The sequence below is a fragment of the Acipenser ruthenus genome, chromosome 7 (genome assembly GCF_902713425.1).
Source record: "Acipenser ruthenus chromosome 7, fAciRut3.2 maternal haplotype, whole genome shotgun sequence".
In the NCBI taxonomy this organism is placed as follows: domain Eukaryota; kingdom Metazoa; phylum Chordata; class Actinopteri; order Acipenseriformes; family Acipenseridae; genus Acipenser; species Acipenser ruthenus.
In genome coordinates, this window is record NC_081195.1 from 38,250,293 (window position 1) to 38,277,027 (window position 26,735).

At 42.0% G+C, this 26,735-nt stretch overlaps 1 protein-coding gene across 2 annotated transcripts; it reads right to left on the reverse strand.

The window, feature by feature from the left end:
- Positions 1 to 219: 219 nt before the first annotated feature.
- LOC117414559 (sodium- and chloride-dependent GABA transporter 1-like) lies at positions 220 to 21,311 on the reverse strand. 2 transcript variants are annotated; one of them, XM_059026909.1, is made up of 15 exons: positions 21,185 to 21,311; positions 18,825 to 19,173; positions 15,993 to 16,124; positions 15,160 to 15,260; positions 14,560 to 14,669; positions 11,662 to 11,794; positions 11,358 to 11,492; positions 11,040 to 11,143; positions 10,793 to 10,917; positions 10,437 to 10,549; positions 9,650 to 9,781; positions 7,975 to 8,077; positions 6,230 to 6,330; positions 5,081 to 5,248; positions 220 to 4,885 (listed from the first exon to the last, which is right to left on the reverse strand). In XM_059026909.1, the coding sequence occupies exons 2-15, from the start codon at positions 19,054 to 19,056 to the stop codon at positions 4,781 to 4,783; spliced, it is 1,794 nt and encodes a 597-aa protein (XP_058882892.1). In that variant the 5' UTR covers positions 19,057 to 19,173; positions 21,185 to 21,311; the 3' UTR covers positions 220 to 4,780. The 2 variants fall into 2 exon arrangements, with proteins under 2 accessions (XP_058882892.1, XP_058882891.1); XM_059026908.1 differs by lacking the exon at positions 21,185 to 21,311 and adding an exon at positions 19,861 to 20,080.
- Between the last annotated feature and the right edge of the window lie 5,424 nt (positions 21,312 to 26,735).

A 26,735-nucleotide genomic window follows, 5' to 3' on the forward strand; every position in this document is an offset into this window, starting at 1 on the left:
ACACAGGTGTTTTGTTTTTTATTAGTGATAGAGAATATCTTTTAATTCCAAAAAAAGAGAAATAATTGTATTGGGTTACGTTATGAAAGAGTCACAGTTCATAATGTAACCAGCGTCCTGTGTAGCGTGCAAGGTATATTTGTATTTGGACTAGTTTAAGTTGTAATCATATAATACCTTATTTTAATTCAAATCATGTAGAACCCACCTTTATTGAAATAATCAGACTAGACAACGCTTCTAGTGAATATAAAGGAACAGTTTTATTAGAAATAAAACTAAATAAAGGAAAAATTAAAGGTGCAACAACTAAACTAAAATAATACAAAAAGGAAGAATTAACTAAACTAAACAGTACGAACAATGACAGCCCACTCCTGCTGGTTGATCAGTGATCCAACGCAATCTATGAGATTCCCTTAAAGAATTACAACTGCATTCCTAACAGCTATTTAAGACAAAGGTTAGTCTTAACAGTGGTATCGTTTGTAACATAAATATTTACTGTTGTTAAATCTGATAATCAAAGCATCGTTAAATCAGTCTCATATATATATAGTTTTGGTTCAGAAGGCAATTCTCACTCTTGAAAGATAGACGTTCTTTGCGTCCAGACAATCTGTCAATAATTATCTATTATCAAGACTGCTAAATTCTAGCCTTAAACGCAGAATGATAATTGCCTTGTAAAACCCACATGAATTTGTATAAATCACATACAAACAATTACTACAGTGTTCATTAACTCAAAGCATGAATTGAAAGCAATGCTACTTTTCTTACATTATACCTAAAACAAAACATTAATTTTACTTTAAGGTCTGCTTATTCTCGAGTTCATAAGAGGATTAAAACACTACTTATTGAACACTTGATGGACATGCGCTGCCTCATCCAGCTGATCCGTTTCTTCAACAATACAGGACCTCGAAGGCTTTCCTGTTGGCAAGGAAAGTTCAGATTCCGGTTTCTGTCTTCCTCGCATTTCGTCTCCACTTCAGAGTATAAAAGAAATGTCTTTGCAAAAACAAGAGTCATTAACTATTTAGGTATTCCACTGAAACAGCAATTCCTCCACCAACATGTGCACTCTTCATTTGATTATGTCTGGGATATTTCACCGCAAAACTCTGGCATAGCTAGCTAATACAAGACTGAATATATTTCAATCTCTGTCGACTTCAAATGTTCTAAGTTAGAGATCTGATTACAGTACTTTTAGGATTTTAGACGTCTTGCACAGCGGACTCCCACACCAAGGCACACACTAGAGTAGTTATCTTATATCAGAGTTTCTGAAAACATTATCTCTGTTCAAGCCGTTCGCAGGCTGGCTCTTCAGATTGTCACAGTTCAGAGATTTGTCTGTGTGTCAAGAGCCTTGGGTTTTGTGTCGGGAGCCCTGTTTGAACATCACGCTCATGCTTTTGTAACTTCTGTCTTCACCCCTGTGATTGGATAGTTTGTTCATTTTGGACTGTGACCGAGTCCACGTGGAGTGTTTCCCATTGGTTGTTCTTGTTCCGAGACGGCCCATTGTTCTCAATTGGTCCACTGTTTCACCCCATCCGCTGGATTTATGAGATGTAATATTTTCTGTCTGAGGTGTCAAAGCACCCCAAACTGTCTGGCTTGTACCCTCTGCAAGATACTGCCGGAGCCAAAGGATTCATTCAGTGATCGTGACGATAAGCCACTTGTCCAGTATTTCTCTTTTTAAAAGCCTTCTTTGACAGTGGGGGAGTTTGTGACCAGAAACCAAGCAGACACAGAGAATGGCTTAAGACCCCCCTCTGTATATTTCAATTCTGTTCATTTCATACACAGAATGATATTATGACTCTGATGCTACAGTAGCATACTACATCCCAACCAGCAGGCAAACATTTTTTAAACATCAACATAGTTTGTTTTCATATGTAGATCTGGTGATCCTGCTTCTGGGACGCAATGCTGCTACTGAACTACACTGTGTTACATGCTGAGCAAGTGACAAAAGACAAAGAACATTAGTGCTGTACATTTTACACCCACTTAAAGAATAGATTTGCATCCTTTTCACCAATCCCATATAGTCATTGTTAAAAGCGTACTATGTTAGTTGCTGCACAGTATACAGCTAAGCAGTGTGGCCCAGTGGTGAAAGTACAAGGCTGGGTGCCTGGGGATCTAAATTCTCACATTAGAATAAAGCAATAATGGGTCAGGAAGCCAAACATCACTCTGAAATGCTGTACCATCTGTAAGTGCGTAGGCAAGCGATGACTTGATTTACAGTATAACCCTTTTCATATTTATTCGACTCAGAATGCTTTGTTTTCTTTCAAACTTTCTCTTGTTTCAGAGATTTCTTTGGCTGTTTTTTGCTCTGTGGTTTGAATTGTGTAAAAACTGTTTTAGGAACAGAGCAGGCAGCTACCTGCACTAACATAAACTTCAGACATTTTGTAAAAAAGCCTCTTTGAGATTTGTAAGTTTGAAGCGTCTGCACTTTAACAAGCAAATCAAGCTGCATCTGTGTAAACTGAGCTCATCACAGTACTTGTGTCTTGTGATAGCATGTGATCCCTTTATGATGCTTCTACAACACAATGCTGAATAAACACAATTAATGCATTCTGTTCTGGTACTATGGGCTTGTGGTTGTAGGAGTCCTGTGTGCTCAGTAACCCTGGTCCTGTGTGCTCAATAACCCTGGTACTATCAGCTTGTGGTTGTAGGAGTCCTGTGTGCTCAGTAACCCTGGTACTATCATTTTGTGGTTGTAGGAGTCCTGTGTGCTCAGTAACCCTGGTACTATGGGCTTGTGGTTGTAGGAGTCCTTTGTGCTCAGTAACCCTGGTACTATGGGCTTGTGGTTGTAGGAGTCCTGTGTGCTCAGTAACCCTGGTACTATGGGCTTGTGGTTGTAGGAGTCCTGTGTGCTCAGTAACCCTGGTACTATGGGCTTGTGGTTGTAGGAGTCCTGTGTGCTCAGTAACCCTGGTACTATGGGCTTGTGGTTGTAGGAGTCCTGTGTGCTCAGTAACCCTGGTACAATGCTTGTGGTTGTAGTAGTCCTGTGTGCTCAGTAACCCTGGTCCTGTGTGCTCAGTAACCCTGGTACTATGGGCTTGTGGTTGTAGGAGTCCTGTGTGCTCAGTAACCCTGGTCCTGTGTGCTAAATAACCCTGGTACTATCAGCTTGTGGTTGTAGGAGTCCTGTGTGCTCAGTAACCCTGGCACTATCATTTTGTGGTTGTAGGAGTCCTGTGTGCTCAGTAACCCTGGTACTATGGGCTTGTGGTTGTAGGAGTCCTTTGTGCTCAGTAACCCTGGTACTATGGGCTTGTGGTTGTAGGAGTCCTGTGTGCTCAGTAACCCTGGTACTATCAGCTTGTGGTTGTAGGAGTCCTGTGTGCTCAGTAACCCTGGTACTATGGGCTTGTGGTTGTAGGAGTCCTGTGTGCTCAGTAACCCTGGTCCTGTGTGCTCAATAACCCTGGTACTATCAGCTTGTGGTTGTAGGAGTCCTGTGTGCTCAGTAACCCTGGTACTATGGGCTTGTGGTTGTAGGAGTCCTGTGTGCTCAGTAACCCTGGTACTATGGGCTTGTGGTTGTAGGAGTCCTGTGTGCTCAGTAACCCTGGTACTATGGGCTTGTGGTTGTAGGAGTCCTGTGTGCTCAGTAACCCTGGTACTATGGGCTTGTGGTTGTAGGAGTCCTGTGTGCTCAGTAACCCTGGTCCTGTGTGCTCAGTAACCCTGATACTATGGGCTTGTGGTTGTAGGAGTCCTGTGTGCTCAATAACCCTGGTACTATCAGCTTGTGGTTGTAGTAGTCCTGTGTGCTCAGTAACCCTGGTACTATCAGATTGTGGTTGTAGGAGTCCTGTGTGCTCAGTAACCCTGGTCCTGTGTGCTCAGTAACCCTGGTACTATGGGCTTGTGGTTGTAGGAGTCCTGTGTGCTCAGTAACCCTGGTCCTGTGTGCTCAGTAACCCTGGTACTATGGGCTTGTGGTTGTAGGAGTCCTGTGTGCTCGGTAACCCTGGTACTATGGGCTTGTGGTTGTAGGAGTCCTGTGTGCTCAGTAACCCTGGTACTATCAGATTGTGGTTGTAGGAGTCCTGTGTGCTCAGTAACCCTGGTACTATGGGCTTGTGGTTGTAGGAGTCCTGTGTGCTCAGTAACCCTGGTACTATCAGCTTGTGGTTGTAGGAGTCCTGTGTGCTCAGTAACCCTGGTCCTGTGTGCTCAGTAACCCTGGTACTATGGGCTTGTGGTTGTAGGATTCCTGTGTGCTCAGTAACCCTGGTACTATGGGCTTGTGGTTGTAGGAGTCCTGTGTGCTCAGTAACCCTGGTCCTGTGTGCTCAGTAACCCTGGTACTATCAGCTTGTGGTTGTAGGAGTCCTGTGTGCTCAGTAACCCTGGTCCTGTGTGTTCAATAACCCTGGTACTATGGGTTTGTGGTTGCACAGAATAGCTTGTTCTGTAGCACAGCCAGCTTTAATAGAATATATATATATATAGTATGATATCCAGAAGCACAGACAATGCTCTATTGAAAAAGCACTGAAAAACTGCAAGGAAACAGGGGCTCTAGACTACTCCCAGCATGTTTAACCCTGACTGGAGCAGCCAAGCGCTCTGTCAGGGTTAAACATTATCAGGGTTAAACATTATCAGGGTTAAACATTATCAGCTGAGGAACACACATGCAGGCTCGGTGGGGAGGGGTTTTGTGTTTATTTGCTAGTGCCTTCCTGTTGCTGTACCCTGGACACACACTGCAGCTCTACACTGCAGCATCGCTGAAGCTCCCAGTGAAGGAGGTCTGCTGTCTGAGACTGTCGTGCTGATCGCTGAGTTCTTCTTTAGGAGTGGTCATCTTGTGCAAACGCTGTGAAGAGAAAGGAACAGCATGAGACTGGCTGAAAACAGTTCCTGAGATGAAGATGTGATTTGTTCTATAAAATATTACTTTCGTGAGTTATATAAGCAATCTGAGAGGATTAACTAATTATTCATCATTAGAAGATTTATAAAACATAACAATCAAAATAATATGACGTTTGCTGATGGTCTTGTTCCTTACCTGCCTGAAGCTGCCTTTAGTGGTGAAGAGCATGTAGATGATATATCCGGGGATGAGCACCATGGACGACAGGGCCATAACCCAGCCGATCCCCTGACCCCAGGCTGGGTACACGTACTTCCCCAAGGTCAGCGGGGTCATCTCGATAGCACTGAACAGAAACACCCCCTGTGGGGCAGAGCAGAGCAGAGCGACCGGAGAGAGGGGGAGAGAGGTAGAGGGAGAGAGGGAGAGGGAGCGAGGGGGAGAAGGGGAGAGGGTGAGAGGAGGAGGGAGAGGGGGAGAGGAAGAGAGGTGAGAGAGGGGGAGAGGGAGAGAGAGGGTGACAGAGGGGGAGAGGGAGAGAGAGGGAGAGAGGGGAAGAGGGGGAGAGAGAGGAGAGAAGGAGAGAGGGGGAGAGGGAGAAGGAGGGGGAGAGGGGGAGAGGGGGAGAGGGGGAAAGGGGGAGAGGGGGAAAGGGGGAGAGAGAGGGAGAGAGGGGGAGAGAGTCATGTACATGACTGGCTGAAGCTCAAAGAAAAAAGCAGTAGTCTGGGGCCTAAGTCAAGATTTAAACTTTCTTTAGCCCCCAAGAGGAATCAAGTTTTCTCTGTCAGCCTGACAGGGACTCCTGGAGTTTAACATGGAGCAAGGTGTCAGTGGCAGATGAGTGGCAGGGCGGAGCTATTACCATTTGTATAGAAGCAGGTACTTCCCACATTGTTTCAAAATTCCACTAATTTAATAGTGAGTAGGACAATATAAACCAGTGATCTGTGAACATTACTTGACAATATAAACCAGTGGCCTGTGACCCCTGTAGTCTGGCCGGGCGCCTGCGGGCTTGCCTGTAAGCTGCCCGGAGCTGCACTGTCCTTTGACGCTCTGGGCGGCTGCATGGTGAGTCTGCAGTGTAAAGAAGCGGGCGGCTGATGGCACACGCTTCAGAGGACAGCATGTGTTCATCTTCGCCGCTCCTGAGTCAGCGCAGGGGTGCTAGCGGTGATCTGAGCTTAGAAATAATAATTGGATACCAGGCAGACCAGGGGAGTGAAGTAGCACCAGTGATAGCTGATGAGAGAATGAGGCGTCTCCTCCTTACCAGACAGACCAGGGGAGTGAAGTATCACCAGTGATAGCTGATGAGAGAATGAGGCGTCTCCTCCTTACCAGACAGACCAGGGGAGTGAAGTAGCACCAGCACAGCTTCCACCAGATACAGGGCTTGTAGCCAATCATCTCCTCAATGTTGTCATAGAACTTGTCAACCCCTGGAGAGGCAAGGGGAGGGGCCAAGTTCAGATAAGTGACAGGAGCAGGCAAGGGGAGGAGCCAAGTTCAGATAAGTGATGTTGGTTTCGTTAGACTTTGTTATTACACTTCATAAACCTCCTAATAAATATAATGCTAGAAAGAAGACCATAACATACAAACTTTTTATAAGCTACTGAAGAAATAATGTCTGGATTTTAGAGCATCATTAGTTTTTCACACACATATATATATAGTAGCGTTTCGCAGGCAGTAGAAAGGAAGGAGACAACACATTTGACTCAAATTCAGTTGCTTTAATTACTCAGAGACCATTGAAGCTTCAATGCAATCCTGGAACAGTGACCAGCTTTGAGAACACACACACACAACTGGCAGCACAGCGCCCTCTAATAACGTAGAAATGCCTCTTTATTCTAATCGGGTACTGGAGCTTACACACATCCCATTGGTCCTCAGCTGCACACCAGGACCAATGGGCACAGACAAACAACAGCCAATAACAGGGGGACACAGAAAGCACCACACACGCAGGCTACATTTACACATAGACACAGACAGTCGACCAGCAACTGCAAGGAATACAGAGGAGAAAAGGATGACAATACAACAGGAACTACAGTACAGTACACAAGACACAAGTACACAGATGCACGGATCGCTACAGTATATATATATATATATATATATATATATATATATTTGTAAATAAAAAGTCAAAGCTGAGCGTATTTGCATGAGTCAGGACTCATGTAGTCCTGGTTGTTGCTCTGGGACTCATTATACCGTGCTACCTCGTTATAACACGACCCTTTATAGGTTAGAACACGGTAAGGTTGTGGCCCCCATTTCACTCATAATGCAGTTTGACTCACAAACATTGGGTTTTATTGCTGGTCTACATTACCACATTGAAACTCATTTAAGTTGAAACTTGGACTTCTAAAGCTCCCATGCTCGCACTGCATGTTTTTTTCTAAAAGTAAAAACAAACTGTCTGTTACAAAACAAGTACAACACAATACAAGTGTGTAGAAACGTCCTCGAATTCTGTGTTATTTATTTACAGTTTAACATTTATTATAAAAAATATACAATTTCAATATGAGTGCTGTAAACTTTCAAATGGTGGAAGAGCAGTTTCTGTTACACTGTACATATTGTAACGACCTGGGATGTATACTGTTACACGACTGGTCTATGGACCCTGTGTGTGTGGGTGTGGGTGTATGTGTAAGCAGGGAAGCAGTAAGCTTGCCTCAGCCTGGATTGATTGACGTCTGGGTAGGCGGGGACAGAGCTGACAGCTGAGTCAGACAAGCTGCTTTGTGAATGCGCAAGACTGTTTGCTGTTTTTGGTGTGGCCCAGGCTGACAGGGGTCAGGAATAATCGTCCCAATAAACCGTGGATTTGAGTATCTGCAAATTGTGTGTGTCTCCTTCCTTCATTTTTCCACGGTACTCTACAATATTAATTTGGCAATTGTAAATCATTTCAAGAACAAAAATGTCAATATTCGTTATAAGGTGAAACACAAATAATGCGTTATAATGGGGTAGTACTGTATTACTACTATGCAAGTTAGCTTGTGTCACACACACAAAGGCAATCACAAAGGCTGGCTGTAGAGCTCAGTACGTACCGTAAAACCAGGATATCGACACTGTCTCAAAGAACACCAGGAACAGCAGACACATTCCACTGGCTGAGTAATAGTCAAACAGCTTAAACACATAGAGCCCGCCCTGGAGAGCAGATCAGAGCAGAGCAGAGCAGAACAGAGCAGAGCAGAACAGAACAGAACAGAGCAGAGCAGAGTAGAGCAGAACAGAACAAAGCAGAACAGAGCAGAACAAAGCAGAGCAGAGCAGAGTAGAACAGAGCAGAGCAGAGCAGAGCAGAGCAGAACAGAACAAAGCAGAACAGAGCAGAGCAGAACAGAACAAAGCAGAACAGAGCAGAGCAGAACAGAACAGAGCAGAGCAGAGCAGAACAGAGCAGAGCAGAACAGAACAAAGCAGAACAGAGCAGAGCAGAACAAAGCAGAACAGAGCAGAGCAGAACAGAACAAAGCAGAACAGAGCAGAGCAGAACAGAACAAAGCAGAACAGAGCATAACAAAGCAGAGCAGAGCAGAGCAGAGCAGAGCAGAACAAAGCAGAGCAGAGCAGAGCAGAGTAGAACAGAGCAGAGCAGAGCAGAGCAGAGCAGAGCAGAACAGAACAAAGCAGAGCAGAGCAGAGCAGAGCAGAGCAGAACAAAGCAGAACAGAGCAGAGCAGAACAGAACAAAGCAGAACAGAGCAGAACAAAGCAGAGCAGAGCAGAGTAGAACAGAGCAGAGCAGAGCAGAGCAGAGCAGAACAGAGCAGAGCAGAACAGAACAAAGCAGAACAGAGCAGAACAGAGCAGAGCAGAGCAGAACAGAGCAGAGCAGAACAGAACAAAGCAGAACAGAGCAGAGCAGAGCAAAGCAGAGCAGAGCAGAGCAGAACAGAGCAGAACAGAGCAGAACAAAGCAGAGCAGAGCAGAACAGAGCAGAGCAGAACAGAACAAAGCAGAGCAGAGCAGAGCAGAACAGAGCAGAACAAACCAGAGCAGAGCAGAGCAGAGCAGAGCAGAACAAAGCAGAGCAGAGCAGAGCAGAGCAGAGCAGAACAGAACAAAGCAGAGCAGAGCAGAACAAAGCAGAACAGAACAAAGCAGAGCAGAGCAGAGCAGAGCAGAACAGAACAAAGCAGAACAGAGCAGAACAAAGCAGAGCAGAGCAGAGCAGAGCAGAACAGAACAAAGCAGAGCAGAGCAGAGCAGAGCAGAACAAAGCAGAGCAGAGCAGAGCAGAGCAGAGCAGAACAGAGCAGAGCAGAGCAGAGCAGAGCAGAACAGAGCAGAGCAGAGCAGATTAGATCAGAGCAAAGCAAAGATAAAGCAATTCATTACTGCAGTATTAACAATGCAGCATGCCCTGGAAAGCAGAGCACACCCAAAAAACTTTAGGTTCTATATGAGTTCAAAAAGACTTACATATCTTACTTTCCAGATGAAGCTGCCCTTAGGTTTTTGCTATATTAAAATGTGGGATCCCATCTAGGAGTTATTTCCCTATTCTAGGGAGGAATTCGATCAAACTTACTGACATGTACTGCATGCACCACAGAGTAAACAAACAATTAGTTTTTATTTTAAAACACATAAAGAATACTATTGACAAGCACCACAGAACAGAAAGATAACCAGGTAGTAAACAGCTGAGTACTCAAGACTCGCACGGTCCCGTTGTACTGAATGAGCGATGTACTGGTAAAGGGCTGTGTTACCTGCGTGATGTTTGAAAAGCCGATGATGTAGGACAGGAAGCACACCCCAGCGATGAACATTTTCTTTCTTGACCTCAGTAACACGGGGTACTCGTCAATCAGGGCGGTGACAAAGCCTTCCACTGTGCAAAACTGGAACGGAAACATGTCAATCAGAATCCCTCCTGTGAAACCAGCAGCACAGCAGATTCATAACCCTATCTGTCTGAGGGGCCTGGAAATCAAATGAGAGCTTCATAACACAGCCCTGGTGCCAAGAGCTGCCCTGAGGAAGCCAGGTTCTCCAGATGAACTGCAATCCTACAAACCTGAAGCATCGGTGAGCTTCATGAGTGGGTAATAACGTTTGTGATCAACTTTTAAATGTTTGGGGAATAAAGGTTTGGATCATTGCAGCATTTAGATGCATGCCTCTTCTGCAAAGGTCTTCATTCAGGCTTACTGAACATATTAACAAGTGCGCAGCTACTCATAAACTGATTAACAGCCCCAAGCACAACACAGGACACTGCTTGTCATTACGAATGCTTATGATTCCAGTTTAGTTGACTCAGCAGATTCATTAGCATTTTGACAGACAGGGTTACTCTATATCATATAATAAGTGGTCAATAAAAAAACTAATTATGTCGAGAAAGATTTGATATGGACGCGTACAACATGGCAGGTAGCAATGGTAAGCAATGTGTTTCGCTTTAAACTCCATACAGTAACAATTTAACATAATACACTGTGAGTGAGGATGGAACCTCTCGGGCTGAGCTCCCTGTCTCTATCTGGCTCTTACCTGGCTGTCCAGCCCCAGCATCATCAGCATCGAGAAGAACAGCACTGACCACAGGGAGGACAGGGGCAGCTGAGTGACGGCCTGCGGGTAGGCAAGGAAGGCCAGGCCTGGTCCTGAAAAACAACGCTGTGTCAGTGGAGTAGTTTTATCAAAATTCCAGGAGGTTAAGGGGTTCCCTGCTGCTCCCTGCTGAACACCCCAGCACTGCAACCCCTGCATAATAGCAGTGATTACTGGAGAGGACATCACAAACCACCTGCACCTGAGCTGAAGTTCAGTAAATCTGTGCCACTGTGTATCTGTGGTGTTGTTCAATCTCTCAGCCATGCTTTCAGGAGCTCCTCTCCTGTCTGTACCTGAAGCTGCCAGCTCCTGGATGGGTTTCTTGGTGATGTGAGACATGAAGCCCACGATGGAGAAGATGACGAAGCCTGCAAACATGCTGGTGCCAGAGTTTATACAGCAGACAATGAGGGAGTCCCTACAGACAAGCACACAGTGGTCAGGTCAGGTCAGTGCTTTGTAAAGTACACAGATCGTAGCACACATTCACAATGCATGTGGCTCAGCGTGCACAGCTTCTATCAAGTAGAAATAGCTTACTTGTATACGTCATTGTTGAAATGGTTGTAGCTCCCGAGGGCAATCAGAGAGCCCAGTCCCAGACCATAGGAGAAGAAAATCTGAGTGGCTGCATCCAGCCAGACCTGGAGAGAGATCAGGGGGATGGAAAGAAGAATAACAAGGGGATTGAAAGAAGGTATTATGATGTCATCACATAATGATGTCATCACGTTTAAGTCAAGCTGTGGACAGATTGTAACATTTCATAATTCTAAATGTGAAAAGAATCCTGAATCCAGCACCTCCAGTGATGAGAGAGGAAGCACACCTGAGCTCTGGGAACAATCCTTCACTTACCTCCGATTGGGTGAGTTTACTGAAATCAGGGGTAATGTAAAAGAGAATGCCTTCCTTTGCCCCTGGGAGAGTCACCCCACGGAAAAACAAGATGAACAACATGAAGTAGGGATAGGTGGAGGAGAAATACACCACCTGAGAAGAGAAAAATAGAGGGAGACATAGAGAGAGAGAGAGGGAGACAGAGAAAGAGAGAAAGGGAGACATAAAGAGAGAGAGATTACAAATGAGAAATGAAAAGATGACAAATTGAGACAAACCAGTCATTTATAAAGCAGTTCATCTTCACTGAAGAGCGACTCACCTTCCCTGTCCACTCCACTCCTTTCCAGATGGAGAAATAGACGAGGACCCAGGCCAGGGCCAACGTGCCAGCGAGCGGCCACCTCAACGTGCCTGGCTCATCCAGGCCTCCTGTTATCTGGTGCATGTTTCTCCTGGAGAGTAAGCCAGGAAAGGGATTTCATTGAGATCTCAGCCCTTCAGTACCTGCAGCTGCCCTTCTCTTTATCATTCCTGCTCAAGTCCCCATAGAAATCAACGATAATGACCCCATAGGGAGAGATGTACAATTCAACTGTTTGGGTCAAGATCTAGAATTCAAGCTGAGGACAGCAGGGTTCCAAATTGGAATTTCAATTAGAATTTTATTTTTCTACTTTCGCCTAGAATTTGGTCCACTTGAGCTGCAAACTGGGTTTTGACTAACACTGCTGCTAAATGCTAAAATCAGTAAAGTTAATACTAAAGTGTCTAACTGAGAGAGTGTGGTTGTAATGATGAACTGGTATTTACATGGAGCTTCTGGACCTGAAGGAGTTTCTCTACTATGATTCCTAGCTAGTGAACTGAGTTCTGTCTCTGGTTAAGGGACTGTTTTTACCTTCAGGTTTTGTTGTGTTGACTGGAATTCACTAGATCAGTGGCTCTTTCAGTCCATTGAAGAGCTAATTGAATTGCTATGAGACTTGGTTGTCCAGGTTCCTGGTTCAATCCCAGCTCAGCCACTGACTCACTGTGTGTGACCCTGAACAAGTCAATTAAAGAGTAAGTAGCAGGGTTCTGAAAAATATAGCGTTATACATCCTCACGTGTTGCTACAACTGTTTAAATAACGTACCTGCAATTTTCCTTTTCATTGTTAACACCCTGACAACTTTTTACACTTCTAACTTTAAAGTCAGTTTCAAAGCTCTTTTCAAAATGTCCGCTCTAGTGCACTGGGGTTTGAGATCTGTCTTATAAATCACTGCAGAAAGAGTGATTAAAAAAACATAACAAGTGTTCTTTTAGCTTCATGGCCCCGACTCTCTGGAACTCTCTCCCAGCTTTAGTGCGTGAAGCTCCCACAGTCGCTCGCTTCAAATCAACTCTCAAGATCCACTTGTTCTCTCTTGCTTTCAATGCTCTTCAAGCCTGATATCTGTTATTAGCTGTTGTCTAAATTGCTATTTCAGGTTTTTCACTCCGTTTTATTCTTATGATTCTGTATGACTCACGCATCCACAATGTTTAATTAATGTATTTGCATTGTTTTTTTTTACTGTTTATACTTAATGTACTATGCCCTGTATTTCACTGTATTTAATGTATTATGCATTGTTCCTCACTATCTTACACTTTGGGATGGTGGTCCACTATGAAAGGCGATATATAAAATAAATATTGATTGATTGAAGTGTAAAAAGTTGTCAGGTTGTTAACAGTGAAAGTGGGGACGTGTAACGCTGTATTTTTCAGAACCCTGCAACTTACTCTTTGGCCTCCTTGTGCTCTGTCCTTCGTAACCAAAGTCTTACTGTAAGTGACTCTGCAGCAACAGTTGTGATAATCTCTGTAAGTCACTTTGGATAAAAGCGTCTGCTAAGTGACTAATTAATAATGCATTTTAAACCACATTAGTGATTTAAACTGGTGTGATACGGTACGCATCTACACTGCAGTGTCTTTAGAAAAGTATTTGAGGACTGGACTTGAAACCCCCTCCAGAGGCAGCTTCGAGTGCAGTTCTAATTAAACTGCATTACTTAGTTTGTTTTACTTGTATTGCGGATGCTGTAATAACCAATGTGTATCATCAGACAGCCCAGAATGATATGACATTCACGCTATCTATCCTCCAGATATGCATAGAAATAAATAATAATTCTATCTCTATGAACCGGCAGTCTGAATAAAGTGTGTAGTGGATTGGAAATGGACTGTATGTGTCTGAGGTCTTTTTACATGTGTTTCCGAAATGTCTCCTTGTCTTTACATAACGTAACATTCCTTAGCTCAAAAAAGTGTCCCCTCCTTTTATGTGTCCTTTATGAGTTTTTACTGAGAACAAAATACAAAATGTAACCGAACTACAAAAAAACATTTGTATATTCTTTAAACCAGACTACACTAAAACGCTACAACAGTGTGAATGCTTCCAGTCAGACTAGCTAAACCCCTTTCCATAAACACTACAGCAGTGTGAATGCTTCCAGTCAGACTAGCTAAACCCCTTTCCATAAACACTACAGCAGTGTGAATGCTTCCAGTCAGACTAGCTAAACCCCTTTCCATAAACACTACAGCAGTGTGAATGCTTCCAGTCAGACTAGCTAAACCCCTTTCCATAAACACTACAGCAGTGTGAATGCTTCCAGACAGACTAGCTAAACCCCTTTCCATAAACACTACAGCAGTGTGAATGCTTCCAGTCAGACTAGCTAAACCCCTTTCCATAAACACTAGAGCAGTGTGAATGCTTCCAGTCAGACTAGCTAAACCCCTTTCCATAAACACTACAGCAGTGTGAATGCTTCCAGTCAGACTAGCTAAACCCCTTTCCATAAACACTAGAGCAGTGTGAATGCTTCCAGTCAGACTAGCTAAACCCCTTTCCATAAACACTACAGCAGTGTGAATGCTTCCAGTCAGACTAGCTAAACCCCTTTCCATAAAAATTACAGCAGTGTGAATGCTTCCAGTCAGACTAGCTAAACCCCTTTCCATAAACACTACAGCAGTGTGAATGCTTCCAGTCAGACTAGCTAAACCCCTTTCCATAAACACTACAGCAGTGTGAATGCTTCCAGTCAGACTAGCTAAACCCCTTTCCATCACGCTTCTTGTTGTCTTTATTGTGCATCCTTCCACCCGGTCCCTGTCTTTCTCAGGATAGGATCTGGGAGGAAGTAAAGGATACACTGAACGAATGTGACCTTACTCCCAGAATTCAGTGACGGTGCTGGTCAGGTTGGTGGTGTCGGGGATGCTGTAGTTCGAGAAGCAGCGGTCAGTGTTCCACGGGTGGTCACAGGTTTGCCACGGCAGCTCCTGCACAAAGGAGAAGCACAGATCACATCCTGCAGACCATTATGTTCCCGGAGCAGCTGTATCTATAGTGAGATTTTTTTTGTGGAAGGGTAAGTACTGTATACTGTGGTATACTGCATGGTTCATATATCAGAGTACATGTATATTGGGGATTATCAAATATTTGTAAGAAACAATATATTGTATATTCTTAAATATATTACTAAATAAATGTGAATATATTGATAACTATATTATCTATCTGAAAAGTAGTAATTATCTGTACATTGATTCATACATTTACAATATAGTTACAATAAGCAATATACTGCAATTATTATTTAAATACACGTAAAACTGATAATTATTGGTAAATGAATGTGTTCAGTCTCTATTACTGTCATTCCCCCTACTATTGTATCTGTTGTAATGAACCGATCGAAGGACCTGAACACTCTCCCCTTTTGTAATGCATTCAATGTATCTCTGTGTTCCCAGAGATGGGACTTACTGATCCGAAGGAGTGGAATAGATAGTAAAGCGCCCAGGCGATGATGATGATGTAATAAATATTGAGCCAGAAGGCCAGTACAACGGCAGCCATCCCCACACCTGAGACAGAGGGAGAGGGAGAGAGAGAGACAGGAGTGTGGAGAATAAAAAAGATATGCAATGTATTCATGTTTAAATATATTGTATAGGTTATAAGGATTTGACCTAACCTAAATGTGATCTTTTGGACAAAGTTTCTTCTAGCTGCGGGAGGTTTTGAAAGACTGATTATCGTCTCTTTCTGATTGAACCCCCCCCCCCCCCCCCCCCCACACACACACACTGATGCTCTAGCTTCAAAGAGACTCCCAGCTGGGAGCTTCATTTTATTGTTTTCAATAAAAAAAATGGTTGGTTAAGACAATTTGTCTTTGGATGGACTGTTTCATTGTGTGTGTGTATATATATATATACAATGAACAACTTTGTTTATTTTCAAACTGACCAGTGAAGTGGATGGTGTTGTGTGGGTTTGTATCACACACACATCAGGATTCGAGTTGAACCAATCACTGATATGTATTCTGAAGCCATTTTCCCTGAGGACTCACAAGGAAAAAGGAAAACCTTTGCAGACATTGGCACTTTGTAAAATTTTCTTAATCCGGAGGATAGGACATAACTATCTCTAAACTTTGTTGCAAGACAATATTCCATTTTACTCCATTTTACTAACAAAATGCTAAAGGGACTCACCGCTAGATGTATAATTTTCATAACTACAATTGTACAGTAGCGGATTTAATTTTAGGTGCCAGTACTGGGCCGTGTGCAATTCACAACTGAAGATACCTTTGAACATTGGTGCCAACTTCCAGACCCCCAGCCCTCCTACAGAGGTGTACTGCCCCAGAGCCGTCTCCAGCAGGAACAGAGGCACCCCAGCAAACACCAGGGTCAGGAAATAGGGAATCAAAAAGGCACCTGGCAATGATAAGGACGAAAACGCATGAAGAAATAACCCTGACCAAGTTTTGCATCACCCAGTAGAATTCACAAATTTTGCTTCGAATGAAACCTGCTGAATAATGTTACGTTAACATATTGAATGACACACTGCTTTGCAATTTTCCATATACTTGATGAAAAATTGACAAAAATTGAAAAATGGGACATTTAGAAAATTAACATGAAATACTGTACTACTATTATGGCTTCTGGTAGACTTTTGTGATATCATATTGTAGTTTCTTTGATTACACAATGTTAAATAAAATATTTAATTATGTTCATATAATTTGTTTGTAATTATGTCTCAATCCTAAAATTGTAGGTGATGCAAAACTTTTGGCCATAGCTGTATATCTATATCTATATTTATATCTATATCTGTATCTATATCTATATCTATATCTCTATCTATACCTATATCTCTATCTCTATCTATACCTATACCCGTATCTATATCTATATCTCTATCTATACCTATACCTGTATATATATCTATATCTATATCTATACCTGTATCTATATCTATATCTATATCTATATCTATACCTATACCTGTATATATATATCTATATCTATACCTGTATCTATATCTATACCTGTATCTATATCTATACCTGTATCTATATCTATATCTGTATCTATATCTATATCTATATCTATACCTGTATCTATATCTATACCTGTATCTATATCTATATCTGTATCTATATCTATATCTATATCTATACCTGTACCTATATCTATATCTATATCTATATCTATATCTATATCTATATCTATACCTGTATCTATATCTATATCTATATCTATATCTATATCTATATCTATATCTATACCTATACCTGTATCTATATCTATATCTATATCTATATCTATATCTATATCTATACCTATACCTGTATATATATCTATATCTATATCTATATCTATATCTATATCTATACCTGTATCTATATCTATACCTGTATATATATCTATATCTATATCTATATCTATATCTATATCTATACCTGTATCTATATATATATCTATATCTATATCTATATCTATATCTATATCTATACCTGTACCTATATCTATATCTATATCTATATCTATATCTATATCTATATCTATACCTATACCTGTATATATATCTATATCTATATCTATATCTATACCTGTATCTATATCTATACCTGTATCTATATCTATATCTATATCTATACCTGTATCTATATCTATATCTATATCTATATCTATATCTATATCTATATCTATATTTATATCTATACCTGTATATATATCTATATCTATACCTGTATCTATATCTATATCTATATCTATATTTATACCTATACCTGTACTCGCTTAAAGCAAACTTTTAGTGCACAGCGATTTCTTGCTGCTCTTGTGAAACTGCTCGCTCCTAATAGAGTGTTCAATAACTGCTACGGTATGTTACAGCCTCCTCGAGAGAGCGCTCTGCTTATTGAACGCAGCCCAGAAAGTGGCTTTTCCTACTGAACGATGCGGATGCCACCAGCATTTCCTAACAGTAGCGAGTCAAGCCCAGGAGTGCGTTCAGTGAGAAGAGTGCTCCAGGGCGTCATGTGGCTTTATCAGTGCGGTGGCTGCAAATTGATTGTTACAAATATGGACTTCTTTGACCAACACATGTGTGGTAAGTATGTTTTTGTTGTCATTTTGGCTTTTTAAAACTGAGTCATATAGTGTGTTTAAGTGACTATTGTATTAGAAAAGAAACATGGACTATTTGTATAACTGGACGAATCTGACTCACTCCTCAAGATGCTAAACAGTGTCAGTACTTTACCCTGCAAAAATATATTAGTAGAAATTACATTTTTAAAAATGAATTTAAAAAAAAAATTGTGATATCTTGCCTGCCATTTAGAAACTCCTAACAGACCCTTCTATAAGTGCTAACTTCTCAAAGCACAACTGAGCCCGCTACTGACTGGGAACAGAGTTTCTGCAGCATCCCCGCCTTGGAGGGACAGACAGAGGAGACGCCTGAGAACCATCGTGCTGTAGAAAGGCCATGTAAATCTGCCAGAGGGAGCCGGCCTGGAAGAATCCCTCCACTCCCTTGCACAAGTTAAGAGGGCTTTTTAATATGTTTGTGCTGCTGTTTTATTTCTTAAAGAAAGTATGTGTAATTGATCCAGTTTCGGTTTCGAGTTTGCTTTTATGTGCTCTTTGCTCTACTTCTATATCCACTGGCCTTTTATTTTAGTTTTTATTTTATAGTCACCCCTGTTGAGCCTGACAATAAATCCAAGCTGAATCCACGGCCAGGGAGGACTGATTGCCGGGGGCTTGGAAAGGGTTTGAATGTAGACTTTGATTGCTGGCGCCAGATTTAGTTTTAGGAAAACAGAGTAATTGTTTCTCCTGTTTGTGTATTTATATCTCTGTTTGTACTTGTTATAAATTGATTTAAATTAATTGCTGCCCTGTTGCCTTTCTGTGGTGGTTCAACTGAGTCAAAGAACCTGTTTGTTGGGTCTTTAGAGTATTTAAATCTTGGTGTGGCACTACTAGAATCTTTATTAATAATATACTCTGACCCATCACATATATCTATCCCATAGGGACAGCACAGTGCCAGGGTTGAGGTAAGCTGTACTGTATTGCACAGAAAGTTACTGTATAAGGCTATCTCCTTACCTCCCCCATTCTTGCCGCACAGGTATGGGAATCTCCACACATTGCCCAGTCCAATGGCGTACCCCACACAGGACAGCAGGAAGTCAAACTTGCCCTTCCAGGTGCCCCGGTCTGGTAGCTCTGGCTTGGTGTCGCCGGGCAGTGCTGCTGGGTCCAGAGTCTCAAAGGGGATGGCATGCTTCACCTCGCTGGGGGAGCTGATCTCCACAGAGCTTTGGCCAGTCTTTCCCATGGTGTCGTCACTCTTTCACATGCAGCGTTCCTGTCTTTCAGTCTGCACTGTCTCTCAGTCTGATCCTCCCAGCCCTGCTCCAGAGCCCAGCTTCAGACCTTCACTTCACGGCATTGGCTGTGAAATACAGTCAACCTGTTTATTAAATCCACTTTCATTTATCTATGGCAGCCCCTGAACTCCGATGACAGCAACTGAACACAAACTTATTAAAACATGTAAAATAAACACAATTTCAATAAGAACCTCTTAGAATCATGTCAAACGTTATAAAAAGGTAAAGGGACAGTAAACATAACAAAACAAAACAAAAAAAACAACAACAAGGCAAATCTGAAGCAATTTACTCTTTAAGCCAGAACTTTATAAATGACTAAATGCTTGCTTTGGAGGCATGTGAAATTCTCATCACATTCATCTCCTAGCTGAAGGAGCCTGGGTGAGTTGAGCAGGTCCATAGAAAACACAAAGCACCCTGAATTGTGTGTCCCAGAGCCATGATTTACAGGCTATGCAGAAACCATCTGTTAGCCAGGCATGCAAAACTGGGAAACCATTTATCAATTAAGGACTTTGTATAAGCAACCAGTAAGAAACAATCAAACACATTGTTCTTCAACTACAAAGCGCCTCTCCATAACAGCATACCACCTTCTAACAGATACACTCTCTCGTCAACTAATAATACATATAGATTCACAATTTCAACCTGACAGACGTTTCCATTCACTTTTCTACCAAACCATTTTGCTCACATGAAATGGTCAACATTCCCTTCTGGACAGACTTTAATCAATGTCTTACCTTTTGAAACGTTTTATTTTCCGTGATTCTTCTCAATGATCAGCGTGTGTCTTTTTCTTTTTCTGTTGTTGTTATACTGATTCAAATGTGAAGCCCTCCACACAACACACCCAGTAGTCCCAGCAAAGCCAGTCACAAATGATTGGCGGTGAGGTCATCACTGGGGAGTTTTGATCCAGCCCAGACTGTTTCCTATGGCTGTATCCGGACTATTGAGTTCTAGGTAATAGACTTTGAATTGCTGTCTGATCTAATCATCAGTCACCCTCGACCCAAACTGTGAATGGAAAATCAATCTCTGTGTTTGAAAAGACTGGCACATGCTCCCTTATCAATAGAAACATAATACAATTGAACCCTGTTCCGTTAAAAAGTACCTTAACAAAATGTTAATGAGAGGATCAATGAATTCCCCTCAGGGTTAATTGGGAGTTCAAACAGTAGCCAATTTATATTTCAAAGATAGGAATACAAAATAAACTCAACTCCTTTGCTTAACCTTTCAAAGTGCCTTTAAAAAATGCAACTCAGCTTCATTGATATGGTGGACTTGAAGTAGGGCTCTGATGGTTGCTGAACAGCTGGCCTTTTTTATGATTCCATAAAGAGGTTATTCAGACTATAGTTTCTAACTGATTTCCAATCCCTGGGTTATGTACATGAGAAGTGGTCGATGTTTTAAAAATAATGTCTGCTGCACCCTACTGTACTTCTGCTCTAGGGAGGAACACAGCCCACACGACTGGTACGAGGCAGATTTGTGTTCCACTGCCACTTGGCTTCATTAGAAACCTGATAGTGATAGCTCTTACTGCTCTTAGTCCAACTCGCTCTTAAATGTCATTATTTACTGTATTCTCTATTTTCCTTTTGATCTTTGATCTTTTTTGCTACTGATTTTATTGTACTTTACAACTGCTCTTATCTGTAATGTGATATTTTGAAATGTGATACTTTACAATGTAATATTTTGTAATGTGATACTTTGTACTGTGATATTATGTAATTGTAAGTCGCCCTGGATAAGAGTGTCTGCTATGAAATAAATAAATAAATAAATAAATAAATAATAAAAAAAATAAATAATAATAATAATAATAATAATAATAATAATAATAATAATAATAATAATAATAATAATAATAATAATAATAATAGCTTATCAGTTTGCAAGCACATAAGTGCCCCCTTTTTGAAGTTTTCCGCTCTTGTTGCCACCTGCAGCAGTATGGGTAGTAACTGTGAGTTTGTATCCTTTTGAACAGTGAACAAACTTTACATGACACTTTACAAAAGCATTCTCTAAAAAAAAAACATGCCTTACCTTTGTTTTGCAATTGACAGTAAGTTTGAAGCCCAAGCAGAGTCTCATTAAGGTAGAATTGTATCTATTATCAGTAGTAACACAGTAGAGTAGCAGAGCAGTATCTCAGAGCGAATGCATCCCACTAATCCTGTACAGCTGCTAAAATGAAAAGGATGACATCAATTGTGCTGCCAGTAGCCTATAAAATTATAATCTGAAAATGGTTTTCCATCTCATAATCGTTATGCAACATAGAGTAAGATGGGGTTCTATTATTTTAGGATGGCATCGTTTCATACAAGTCCCCACTATTGAAACAGGTCATCAAGAACACAAATCATTGATGCACAAGCTGTTCTGGCACTCAGGCAAATGGATGTAAAGCTGCTCTAATTCCTGAGTAGGAGTTAAATGGACAAATACCATTTTGTTCTCATTTCTTTATAATAAAATCCAAAATGGAAAATTACCTATAAGGTAACAGTATCCTGGGAAACAGTCAGCATGGTTTTAGGAAAGGGAGATCGTGTCTAACTAACTTGATTTTTTTGAGGATGCAACATCTACAATGGATAATTGCAAAGCAAATGACATGGTTTATTTAGAGTTCCAGAAAGCTTTTGACAAAGTCCTGCATAAAAGATTATTTCTCAAACTGAATGCAGTAGGGATTCAAGAAAATGCATGCACATGGATTAGGGAGTGGTTAACATGTAGAAAACAGAAAGTACAGATAAGAGGAGAAACCTCAAAATGGAGCGAGGTAACCAGTGGAGTACCACAGGGATCAGTATTAGGTCCTCTGCTATTCCTAATCTACATTAATGATTTAGATTCTGGTATAGTAAGCAAACTTGTTAAATTTGCAGACGACACAAAAATAGGATGAGTGGCAAACACTGTTGCAGCAGCAAAGGTCATTCAAAATGATCTAGACAGCATTCAGAACTGGGCAGACAAGGCAAATTACATTTAATAGAGAAAAGTGTAAGGTACTGCACGCAGGCAATAAAAATGTGCATTATAAATATAATATGGGAGATACTGAAATTGAAGAAGGAATCTATGAAAAAGACCTAGGAGTTTTCTGTTGACTCAGAAAAATCTTCATCTAGACAATGTGGGGAAGCTATAAAAAAGGCCAACAAGATGCTTGGATATATTGTGAAAAGTGTTGAATTTAAATCAAGGGAAGTAATGTTAAAACTTTACAATGCATTAGTGAGACCTCATCTAGAATATTGTGTTCAGTTCTGGTCACCTCATTACAAAAAGGATATTGCTGGGCTCCCGAGTGGCGCATCCAGTAAAAGCACTCGCTAGAGTGCAGGATGCGCTCTATAGCCTGGACGTCACTGGTTCGAGTCCAGGCTATTCCACAGCCGACCGTGGAAGGGAGCTCCAGGGGGCGGCGCTCAATTGGCCAAGTGTCATCCGGGGGAGGGAGGGTTAGGTCGGCCAGGGTGTCCTCGGCTCACCGCGCACCAGCGACCCCTGTAGTCTGGCCGGGCGCCTGTGGGCTTGCCTGTAAGCTGCCCAGAGCTGCATTGTCCTCCGACGCTGTAGCTCTGGGGCAGCTGCACAGTGAGTCTGCAGAGTGTAAAGAAGTGGGCGGCTGACGGCACATGCTTCGGAGGACAGCGTGTGTTCATCTTCGCCCCTTCCGAGTCAGCGCAGAGGTGGTAGCGGTGAGCTGAGACTAAAAAATAATTGGGCATTCCAAATTGGGGAGAAAATAATAAAAACTAATTGGCAACGACTAAATTTAAAAAAAAAAAAAAAAAGAAAGAAAAAAAAAAGGATATTGCTGCTCTAGAAAGAGTGCAAAGAAGAGCGACCAGAATTATCCCAGGTTTAAAAGGCATGTCGTATGCAGACAAGCCAAAAGAATTAAATCTATTCAGTCTTGAACAAAGAAGACTACGTGGTGATCTGATTCAAGCATTCAAAATTCTAAAAACTATTAACAATGTCGACCCAGGGGATTTTTTTGACCTGAAAAAAGAAACAAGGACCAGGGGTCACAAATGGAGATTAGATTAAGGGGCATTCAGAACAGAAAATAGGAGGCACTTTTTTACACAAAGAATTGTGAGGGTCTGGAACCAACTCCCCAGTAATGTTGTAGAAGCTGACACCCTGGGATCCTTCAAGAAGCTGTTTGATGAGATTCTGGGATCAATAAGCTACTAACAACCAAACGAGCAAGATGGGCCGAATGGCCTCCTCTCGTTTGTAAACTTTCTTATGTTCTTATATTATTGTTGCTCAACATCCAAGCAGCAGTGAATTGTAATGTGACTGTAGACTACTCTATCCCAGCAGTAACTGTGTTCTATAATGGTTCTCTTTCCAGGACATGTAGCTGGTAACCTTGCCTGCTGTTACTCCTCCAACACACTCCTCTGCCATACTGGCACACTGTTTATCTTTCTATTGGGAACAGAAGTTTACCTCCAGGAGGAGAAGAACACATTTTGCAAATGCGATGTATTATTTTCTGTCTATAGAAGTTAAGCACTATTTTACATAACCACTAAATCCAAATGCGTTCTGTGTTAATCCCAGCCATTTCACAATAATGGCATGACGAGGCACACGTTTCAAGTGCTGTGTGGAGAGACTGAGATGCGAGTCTCGGACAGTGACATACTTTGACTTGATTGACCTCAATCTGAAAGCCATCATCAGGCAAACAAACAGCAGGCAACCCCCGAGACACTGCATACGAGACAATGCATAAGAGACAAGCAGAGAGTCATGCTTCAGAGTTGGATTTCATAATACAGATGAGGTGTGGTGCTGGTTGTCATACAAATGTCTTTTACTTTTTGTCGACAGAGGAAACTTGAAAAGTACCATATATTAGTTTTCTGTTTAGTTTAGCATGGTTTGAAGTGTTGTATTTGTTTGATGTGAGGGTACTTGAGGGTATGGCTCCCATGGTAAATCAGCACTAATTCTCCAGGGGGGTGCATGGCTCCCATGGTAAATCAGCACTAATTCTCCAGTTTGCAAAGATTTCCCTGTGTTTCTACTACACACTGATACCATGCCATGATATACATGGTAAACGTATACTTATAAGAACTACTTGAAAGTCATGCAGACAAACATCTCTGCTAATGCCAGAACACTGGTATACGCTGAAATGTTTGTCTGCTTGACTTTTATTTAACTTTTTAAAAGGACGGTGAAGTAATGACCATTTGACATTGATAAAAGACTTTCAACTCAGTTTAATGTCTTCATCATGTTTTTTGTTTTCTCTAAAGTATTTCTCTCCACAGCGGTGAGCAGGGGATAGTGTAGAGCAGGCTGTAGGGGGGCTGGTGAGGGGCAGGGCAGAGAGCTAGTGCTGTGGGAAGGGATATAGACTGGTAGAGTGGTCATGTTTGTGATTTTCAACTTTTTACCCTTTCTACCCCTCCAGAAAACTTTATTTGAAGCCATTGGTGATGTTATGTGACAGCCTGCAGCTATTCCTTCCACGGCACTGTATGCAGGTTTGCTCTCCTGTGTGAAGCTGGAAGACTGGTTTCTTCTCCACTGCTTCCCAGATGAGTTGTGTGGAAACTGGTCACAGGCAAGCTTGCTGCTCATTGCTGGTAACCGTCATACTGAATAGCCGCAGGCTGTGCCCTTTCTATGGTGATGAGAATTCAAAGTCACATGTATTAGTGGCAATGCTGCTTAATTGAATGCCTGTTCAGATTACATGGATGACAGCGCAGACTGAACCTCACCCGAGGAGACACATGAATGAAAACAATCAGGTTAACTATGCATCACAACTGCTGCTGCAGAGTCACTTACAATAGGACCTGGGTTTTAAATCTCATCTGAAATATAGGTAGTATAACTGAGTTATTAATGTGTTGTACTATAGGTGTTACAGGCGAGTTATTAATGTGTTGTATAGGTGTTACAGGTGAGTTCCCTTTCAATTAGAAGAAGACCACCAACAACATTATGTATGGGATATGCCTGCCCATTGGGTAGGTATTGCTTAGCTCTCTATATCAGAGCTGCCGGTAGGCCCCTTCCTGGGATGACACACTCAGTTCTCAGGCACACCCTCTGTGCGTTGTGATTGGGCGTCCAGCATGCCACCTTGGCCCTCGAAAGAGAGGTGGCCTGCAGTATCTGCGCGGATTTTCAGCCCCGGGTGAAGGAGAACAGGTTGGAGAGGGCCACGAGGGCAAGTTTGGCGGCTCTTGGAGCCCCAGAGCTCCTCCTCCATGAACTGTCCCAGGACCTCCTGCTGGACATCCCTGGCGCACAGGCCCCCCGTAGTCACTCCCCATCCCCACAGGCGAGAAGGGTGAAGCGGTCTAAACAGGCCAGGGACATTATGGACTTCAACGCACAAATGGCCCATGTCCTGGAGCTCCTGTCTCGACAGGCACCTACGACTCCAGCCGCAGCCCCAGCTCCAGTCCTGCCCCAAGTACCGTACCCTCCCTCCCCAGGGGAGATCAAGGTGAACGGGAAGAAGCACCCCAGATGGCACAGGAGGATACGCTCTCCTGGGACATAGCCTCCTTCTCCTCTGGCATGGAGGTAGGAGGGGAGCTCGAACCCCTTGCTGAGGCGGAACCTAGCTTCAAGGTGGCCTTGGAAGCCAGTGCTCCACTGCTGTTGGACTCGACATCGGCACTGATGGGGAGTGCTGCAGCGTTTGTTTAAAGATTCTGCAATCAATAATTAATTTCTCCTGCCCGATATCATCAGCCCTCAATTATATTCGCTTACACTTAAACAACACATCTAAATTATATAAATCGATCTACAGGACACTAAATCCAAGCCCGTCCTACAGATGTGGGGAGTATGAAAATTCAAATTGCGTATGCATATTGCTTATCTGAAAGTGTCATACTCATGATTGAGTATGCGTACGTGTATATACCACCATCATTGATTATGCAGTAGTGTAAGCAATAATAATATTGAGCACATTTCTACTTGACATGAATTAGAGCACAGTGTGTTCATTTACTATGTAGTCTATTAATCATTCTGCACTTCATTGCATTTAAAAGATAATGATTACATTTTGTAATTCCTGCCACTTGTTTTATGTACCTCAACTCAAAAAAGTAATAAATCACAATCACTTATAATCATCCTATGCTAATTACATGAACAGAACATTATTCAGTTTCATTATCAGGTCATTGGACAAACTCTCTGGTCTGATCTGATTTTATGTATTTAATGTATTTGTAATTAAAAAAAAAAGGTTTTCCGATCCTGTTGTTGCTTATACTAGCTACAAATATGCTTAAAAACTTAACTTTACCTTATGATATGTCAACAGATCTTGCATCCACTGTGATCAGCTGCTGCATCCTAGTAAAATAATTGCCAGTCATCACATTTTTTTGCTGACCTGCAACTTGGCCACCGCCACACAAAAATGTATCTTCAGATTTTCACTCTATTTTATCTGTGTATTCTGGTGGTTCAATAAAACGTTCTCTGTCCAAAACATACATTAGCAAATATGCAAATCTACACAATAAAACCAATATTGCGTGTGTATGAGTATGCGTATGGCAGGGGC

Bases quoted from the DNA above. Each gene is read 5' to 3' on its own strand.
- LOC117414559 (XM_059026909.1), bottom strand. From the start codon at position 19,056: ATGGGAAAGACTGGCCAAAGCTCTGTGGAGATCAGCTCCCCCAGCGAG. The intron at 11,493-11,661 runs GTGAGTCGCTCT...TTCTCTTCTCAG, and splicing joins GAGTGGAGTGGACAGGGAAG to GTGGTGTATTTCTCCTCCAC. The intron at 4,886-5,080 runs GTAAGGAACAAG...TTCTCTTCACAG, and splicing joins CTAAAGGCAGCTTCAGGCAG to CGTTTGCACAAGATGACCAC.